Source organism: Ochotona curzoniae, unplaced genomic scaffold (genome assembly GCF_017591425.1).
Source record: "Ochotona curzoniae isolate NIBS_2020 unplaced genomic scaffold, NIBS_Ocur_1.0 contig_2692, whole genome shotgun sequence".
Classification (NCBI taxonomy): Eukaryota; Metazoa; Chordata; class Mammalia; order Lagomorpha; family Ochotonidae; genus Ochotona; species Ochotona curzoniae.
This window is the reverse complement of record NW_024465556.1, coordinates 120,378-128,716: the sequence shown is the minus strand read 5'-3', so window position 1 is coordinate 128,716 and position 8,339 is coordinate 120,378. Positions and strand designations below refer to the sequence as shown.

The 8,339-nt window shown below is 42.4% G+C and overlaps 1 protein-coding gene across 3 annotated transcripts in view; it reads left to right on the top strand.

Moving 5' to 3' along the window:
* Positions 1-4,009: 4,009 nt before the first annotated feature.
* The window catches only part of KIF20B (kinesin family member 20B), a 54,559-nt gene continuing 50,229 nt past the window's right edge, over positions 4,010-8,339 (top strand). The window contains exons 1-2 of one of the 3 annotated variants that reach the window (XM_040975730.1): positions 4,010-4,338; positions 7,754-7,840. In XM_040975730.1, coding sequence (XP_040831664.1) covers positions 4,192-4,338; positions 7,754-7,840 — 234 coding nt within the window. In that variant the 5' untranslated portion in view covers positions 4,010-4,191. The remainder of the gene's footprint in view (positions 4,339-7,753; positions 7,841-8,339) is intronic. The other 2 variants (XM_040975732.1, XM_040975731.1) reach the window with 2 other exon arrangements.

Below are 8,339 nucleotides of genomic sequence, written 5' to 3'. Positions count from 1 at the left end.
CATTGGTCGCCTCGAGGCCCACGTCCCGCCCTCCTGCGCGCATTGGTCGCCTCGAGGCCCACGTCCCGCCCCTAGATTTGAAAGCTTCTGGAGCGAGCCGCTGGGGGAGCCTGCTGGAGAACCGGAGGCGTTCCGGAAGCCCCGCCCACTCCCGGCGTGCAGTGCGCTGCTCGGGCCGCCATTCTTTGAATTTAGCATCGCGCTGGTGTTTACGGTTCTGTCTGCTCTGGTGATGATAGAAGGTGAAGTGATACGCGGTCGAGGCTGGGGAACGAGGGGGCAGCGACTGGGTCAGGTACCGGGCCTGGGGTGAGGGAACGGCCGTGTGTCAGGAACTCGGTTGAGAACGGCTCGGCGAGAATCAAGCCATTTCACTTGGGTGATCTCCACCCTGAGTGGCACATAAGGGTTCGCCTCATCTTCTTAGGCCTCAGTGTCCTCCTGGTGCCCACTTGGGACCCTTGTCTGGATTGAATGGTCTCGTGCCACCCTGTTGGCACGCAGGGGGACTGTGGCCAGTTACGAATGACAGTGCTGTCGTTGTTGTTGTTGGCGAGGCGCTGGTGCCCGGCCTACTTCCCTCAGCTGAGCAGTGTGCCTGAGCTGGCCGCTTTCTCGTCCTGATTGATGGCCATGGGATCCTGGCAGGGCTTGGTGCCAGGCGCAGGGGCTGGGTTCCCATGTGGCAGGGCTTGGTGCCAGGCGCAGGGGGTGGGTCCGTGTGCCCGTGATCACGGGAGCCCTTCAGGGTAGGCTACACCCCACCTCTTCCTAGTCCTGTTTCTTGGTTGCCTCCTTGGTAACCGACTCGTTGGACACACGTTGTTGCCCTATGAGTTGTCTTTTGAAGTCTCTGCTTAAGCTTCATCGAACTTTGTTGAGAAGGGAACATGCTTAGGCAGTTTATCCAGGAGTAGCGTGGCAGCATGCGTATGATGTGTTCCATTTCCTAGACCCCACGTTCCAAGGTACCAAGCGATAAAATGTTAATATATGATATAATTAATATTATAATATGTAGTATTATTGCAGTATAGAATTAGCATACATTTTTTGAGGTTACATATTGTGCATCACATTCAGAAGCCCCATTCAAGGGCAGACTCTGGTTTTTCATTCAAGTCTTCAGTCACAGGAGCTTGCGGGAGAGAAGCTGGAGTTTTACAGTCATGAGACTGTTCTTTCCAATGAGAAATGAGATCTTGAATCCTGCTGGCACTTGAATACGATCTTCTTTTTTTTCCTTCCTGCAAAGGAATTTTGTGGGTTTTTTTTGTTTGTTTGTTTGTTTTTTAACCATTTTTTCTCTGCTGGACAGAGAATCTTTGTCTTGTAAGCCTGTGACTTTGTTGCAAAGTCCTTGTCTTAAGGTGTCATCCAGTCAGAAAGGCCACTCACCTAAGCCTTCTGAGATGTAAGAAATGACACATATCTGAGCAGTTTTAGATATATTAGGGCGTTGTTTATTCAATGAAAATGAGCATGTGAACAAATACAAACTGCCTTATTACAGCATTTTTGGGGGAGACAGAACTATTTTTAACGAACATTTTGTCAGTACCTTAAAATCAGCACCATTCGTGGAAGCCAGAGTCGAGGTTACCTTCCGTGTTGCAGGTGTTTGCAGAAAGTACACAATGTGAACTAGTGAGTTAGTACTCTCATGCTTTTAGCAAACTTTTCTCCTGTGTTTCACAGTGGTGATTAGTCTTCACTATACTGAAATTTTTCTTTTTTTGAATGGCACAGTGACAGAAAGAGAAAGATCTTTCATTTCTTTTGGTTTGCTTTCCAACTGCCCATGATAGCCAGGCTGGAGCTAAGAGCTAGGAACTTTGTCTGGTTCTGCTAGAAGAGAGGCAGGAATCCAAGAACTAGAATGTGGCATATGGGCTTACCAAGAAGCTGCTTAACTCCACGATGCCACAGTATCTGCTACTGTGCCACTTTTATTAATTTTCACCCATACATTGCCTGTTTGGAACAGTCTATCAATAGTTTAAGCATGAAAGATATAAAACATGTTGAATTATATAGTTAGTTTTGCTGTTTACGTGGGCCTGTCAAAAGCAAATGTGTGGCTTCTTTAGCCTGATTTATTATTCAGGAGGAAAACCAGCGGTGCTGTGACAGTTTGATAATTTCAGGGGTCAAGCAGAAATGTGGGGTTGTGTGGCGGTGGCGAACAACAAGCTTTATTTGGACAGTGCTTTGGCAGAATTACCTGTTGCGGCAGCCCCTCGTTGTCGGCCTTGCCTTAGGAGTGGTTAGGGGCTTCCATCTAAGGGGATCAGAGGCAGAGAAAATTAAGAGAGAAGGAGAAAAACTAGTGAAGAACTTATTTGTCTAAGTGGCATTGCTGCTCTTCCTAGTGCTTGGTGGCTTCCGGGTCGTATACCTTGGAAAGCCTGCAGTAGCCTGAGGTCCTGCTTGTCCCAGGTGTTCTTTGTGCTTAGCAGGTGTTGAATGTAGTTTCATGGGATGTGCATGTCAGGTTGACTCTAAATGGGTAATGTGTCTCTGGGCTGTATTTAAAGCAAATGGATGGATGTATATTTGAATTTGGTGCTGCAATGCAGTTTTTGCCCCTCCCCCCAATAACTTTGCAACAGATTTTTAGTTTTGCTATAGCTTATACATCTGTAACTGGTGTTTTCTTTCTTTTTTTTTTTTTTTTCCTTTTTAAAGATTTATTTATTTTTATTGAAAAGGCGGAGAGACAGAAAGATCGTCCATCCACTGGTTCACACTCCAATTGGCCTCAACAGCTAGAGCTGAGCTGATCTGAAGCCAGGAGCCTCTTCTGGGTCTCCCACGTGAGTGCAGGGTCTCAAAACTTTGGGCTATCCTCCACTGCGCTCTCAGGTCACAAAGAGGGAGCTGGGTGGGAGTTGGAGCAGCTGGGACATGAACCAGTACCAATATGGAATCTTGGAACTTGATGGTAGATTAGCCAATTGATCCATGTAACAGTGTTTGAAGCCTAAAGAAAGAACTTTTCTCTTAAAATTTGACTGTGTGTATACTGTTATTTGTCTGGGTTCAGCACACTCAATGCCACAGTTTCTTGGACTGTCTGTGCTGACATCACCAAGCTTTGTCTACCTAACAGACTTTTGAACTACTTCCTGAAGCCAGGAATCCCAGTTTGAGAGCTGCTGTTCTGGATGTCTTATCGTCTTGTTAAAGGGCAGCGCACTGAGTGCTCGCCTTCTTGGTGTTTGGCACCTGGTAGAGTCTCTGAATTTTTTGAGTATTAATATATCTTAGTAAGATCACCCTTCAGCTTCCCTTTACATTTAATCTGATGTTTCATTCACTTATAATAGTTCACTGAGGCATTATTTCATATTTTACTTTTTAAATTGAAAGTAATATTCTAGGTAACTGAGTTCCAATGCGAAGACAAAGTCTAGACCTTATCAGTGTTTGCAAGATGCTAAGTAATTAAAACGACACAGAGGGCCCTATGTGGTAGCCTCGCAGTTAAAGTCCTCGCCTTGAACATGCTGGGATCCCATATGGGCACCGGATTCTAATCCTGGCAGCGCCACTTCCCATCCAGCTCCCTGCTTGTGGCCTGGGAAAGCACTCAAGGACGGCCCAAAGCCTTGGGACCCTGCACCCGTGTGGGAGATCTGGAGGAAGTTCCTGGCTGTTGGCATTAGATCCGTGCAGCACCAGCTGTTGCGCTCACTTGGGGAGTGAATCAACGGGAAGAAGAGCTTCCTCTCTGTCTCTCTTCCTCTCTATATCTGACTTTCCAATAAAAATAAATGAATCTTAAAAGACACAGAGTTTAACTTTATTCTTTCATCTTCCTACTACTTACTCTCTGAGAAGATGTTAGGGAAGATGGGATTATTTTATGCTGCCTTACTTCACAGATGACCTTTACTGACCAAATCTTGTTGGATGAATCTGTTCAACGTTTGAGTCTGATAAAAAGTATTAGGCCGTGTCTAGTATTATTAGACTCAGAATCCATAAATGTAGTGTGATTTTTTTTTTTTTCTCTTTTCCATAGGTCATTGTAATGTCAATAAAATAGACTAAGATTCTCCCTGCCTGAAATCTGGTTGTTTGAAATGGAGTGAAGTAGTAGGCTGAACACTTAGGCTTTTTAAAGTTAGAGTGGCTTACATTGTTATTTATTAAAGTTGTCTTAAAAAATATGGTTATTCTTACAGAATGGAGTCTAATTTGAATCAAGATGGAGTGCCTAGGCCATCTTATGTTTTTAGTGCTGACCCAATTGCAAGACCTTCAGAAATAAATTTTGATGGTATCAAGCTTGATCTCTCTCATGAGTTTTCCTTAGTTGCTTCAAAGACTGAGGTAAGTGTAAGAAAAGTATTGTGAAGATTATTTGATTGAATGGAAATGTGTATGTGTAGGTACATTTTTTACTGTACCTAGAAGAGATACCCAAACTCTCTGGGGCAGTGATGTATCAGTAACTTTGTTATGGAAGCTGTGAGCTGCAAAAATTATTAGGCATCCCTTTTCAAAACAGTCTTAACAACTTAGTAAGTATCTTTGCCTTAACCTAGTAGCCAGTTTAGGCAAATAATATGAAAAGAAAATTTTTGAATATTTTACCCTTTCATGACCCTCTAGCAGTGTTATTGATGAGATAGGTGCTTATTGGGCATTCTACAACTTCTTAAACCTTGCAATCCAACTAGACTTCAACCACCCTCATTTGCTGATTTTCACTGTTTTGAAATAGTGCTAAGCTTGTTTATCATGGGCAGTCACTGAAAGATGCCGTTATCACAGATATGACCAAACCAAGAGGGAAATATGATATAAAGTGGAACTGTACCTGCTTAGCCATTCGTGATTACCGGCATGGCAAGCATTGCTGTGATTCCCTTCAAAATGTGAACTATGGGGATGTCAAAGTTCGTAGGAAAATGGAATTAAAGATGAGGTTTATTTTAGTTCAATAGCATTTTGAAATTTATGCATAGTTTTTTCAAAAAATCTGTCTTCTACACAGGTGCTTCTGTATTCTGCCCTGCCCCCAGGAGTTATGTCCCTTAATTTTCACAACAATAGAGATTTTAACAAATTAAGTAACTCAGTAGTATTTAAACTAAGAGGTCGAGTCCTTCTGCTGTCTTACCTAGCTTATGGACATTCTTGAATATATACTTTGAATGACTTTATATTGTATTTATTACATTTTAAGTTATTAATTTTGATTTCTTAAATATGAACTTACTCTTTTTTTTTTAACATTTATTATTTATTTCTCCTTGAAATTCAAGAGTTACAAAGAGAGAGGGAGAGAGAGATTTTAATCTGCTGGTTCATTCTCCAGATGGCTTCAGTTGCCAAAGCTGAGCTGATCTGAAGCTGGGAGCCAGGAGCTCCTTCCGGTTCTTGTATGTGGATGCAGAAACTCAAGGCTTAAGGTCCTCCTCTGCTGCTTCCCCAGGCCATTAGCAGGGAGCTGGATTGGAAGTGGAGCAGTCAGAACTCGAACCTGTGCCCATATGGGATGTTGAATTAGCCTGCTATACTACTTTGCTAGCCCCTTGAACTGACCCATTTTATAGAGTAGCACAATGGAAGTTAAGACACACAGATAAAATAATAATACTGGGCCTAGCACAGTAGCCTAGCGGTTAAAGTCCTTGCCTTGCACATACCAGGATCTCATGTGGACACCAGATCGTGTCCCAGCTGACCCACTTCCCATCCAGCTCCCTCCTTGTGGCCTGGGAAAGCAGTTGAGGACAGACTACAGCCTTGGGACCCTGCACCTGTGTGGGAGACCTGGCTTCAGATTTGCTCAGCTCTGGCCTTTGCTGTCGTTCTGTTTATCTGACTTTCCAATAAATATAAAATAAATCTTTAAAAAAAGAAAAATACTCATTTAGTATTTGTGATGTTTCAGGTTTAAGTATTTTGACACTTTAGCTTATTTGCCATAAATGAATATAAAGCAGAGGAAAGGAACTCTGTAACATGTGCTTTTAGTATATAATTGAAACTATTACATACTTGCTTGTGTCTGCCTTCATTCATTTAGCAGAATGATTTGCAAATAATTACCTCTCCTTTTAGTGCTTATTTTTTGAATTCGTTCACAAGCTAGGAATGGTTTTTACATTTTTAAATAGTTGTGGATAAAAGAATGTTTAATGACTTGAAAATTATATGACATTTACCTGCCTATAATTAAAGTTCTGTTGTGTCATGCTATGTCGTCATCCCGCAGCGATGGACTTGGTGCACACGTGGACCCTGACAGATGCTCAAACCCGAAGTTTATTAGTGGCATCAGACTTTATACACTGAGGGTCATATGGGCTAAGGGAGGAAGTATTGAGCTCATCAACAAAACCCAGTAACAGTTTTATGTTTTTGTTTGGAACTCCTTTTGTCTTGTATATTGCACCAAGTGTTCTCACACACATACTGCCCATTCAACTGTTCTTATACAAATAATATCCAATCAGGTATACAAAAGGTAGCCAATCGGTTGTTCTCATGCAAATATTATCCAATCAGCTGTAATCCTGTGCTTGCTGACCCTCTAGGGTCACAATGTCCTCCTACAAAGCTAAACTCACTGGTGTACATATTTTTTGTATTTTGCACTGTATTGTTCAATAGTTGTGGCAGAGGCTATCGGGTCTATAGAGCCTAAAATATTAATGATCTGTTTTTGGGTCATCATACATGGTAGGTTAGTAGTTTGTTGCTTTTGTCTTTCTTTGTAATAGTTCTTGTGCATAAGTGCCACGTTTGCATTTAGGATTCATTGACACTTAGGTGGTTTTGGTTTTGGACCATTACAAATAACGTTGCTTTAAGCATTCTTTGGCAGGCCTCTCTGTGGACCTAGGCATTCACTTTGTCTTAAATACTTTGAGCAAAAATTAGGCAGAGATTTTGTTTTTTTTCCCCCCATGGTTCTATCTGGGAGTCATCTTAGAATGTTTATGTGAGTTGATAGATGAGCCCAGGGATCTAGGTTGCTATTCTTTTTTCGTTTTTTTTTTCAGGTTTTGAACACTCATCTGTTTTGGTATCACTTACATATACTGTAAAAGCTTTCATTTCCTCATTAAGTTGTTTGTAAAGCTTATTTATTTGAAAGGTAGAGTTACAGAGGAAGAAAGAGAGACAGAGAGAGAAAGGTCTTCAATTTTCTAACCTATTCCCCAGTATTGGGTCAGGCAGGAGCCAGGAGTCTGAAGTTTCATCTGGGTTCCCGTGTGTGTGTAGGAGCCCAGTTACCTCTGCCATCCTCTGCTGCTTTAGCAGGGAGCTGGATTGGAAATAGAGCAGATGGGACTTGAATCGCTGTCCATGTGGGATGTTGGCATTGCAGACCATAGCTTCACCCACTATGCCAAAATGCCAGCCCTTCATTAAGTTGTTTGGATGACTTTGTTAACAGTGTCGACTACATTTTTGGTTTAAAATACGTTTGTGATGCCTGTATTCTGCATTGGAGTACACAGGATTGAGTCCTTGCTCCATGGCTGATTCCAGCTCCCTGCTAATGTGCGGCAGAAGTGGCTTACATACTTGGTTCTTTGCCACCCGTATCTGAGATCCAGATAGAGTTTCTGTTTTCTGACTTTGGCCTAATTCTGCCCTGACTGTTGTGAGGTTGTTTTGGCTGTGAACCAGCAAATGCAAAATTCTCTCATTCTCTTTCTGTCACTCTGCTTTTTAAATAAATAAAAATAAATAAAACACAAAATATTGTTCTTTTTTTTTTTTCAAGGTAAACAACTTGGAATCAAAAGATTATCTCCAGGTTTGTCTTCGAATAAGACCATTCACACAGTCAGAGAAAGAACATGAATCAGAGGTTTGTATTACATTTTTTTTTTTCCGCTAGGGAAAAGGGGAGACACCGCTCCTTTTTTGGTCAAACTACATTTTTAAAATTTTATTGGAAAGTCAGATTTACAGAGAGAAGGAGAAACAGATAGAAAGATCTTCCTTTTACTGGCTCACTCCCTAAATGGCCACCATGGCTGGAGCTGAGCTGATCTGAAGCCAGGAGTTTCTTCTGGGTCTTCCACATGGTGCAGGGTCCTAAGAACTTGGGCCATCCTTTTTTGCTTTCCCAGGCCACAAGCAGGGAGTTGGGAGGGAAGTAGAACAGCTGGGGTGAGAACTGGCACTCATATGGAATCTCAATGAATGTGAGGTGAGGATTTAGCCACTGAGACATCATGCTGGGCCCACTTGAGTGCCTTTGATAATTCTGGAACATTTCGGCTTTGCTGCATGAGGATTGAGTGCCAGAGGCCAGCTCTAGCTGAGTCTGGACCTCAAGACGGTGTGTGGATACAGCGAGGAAA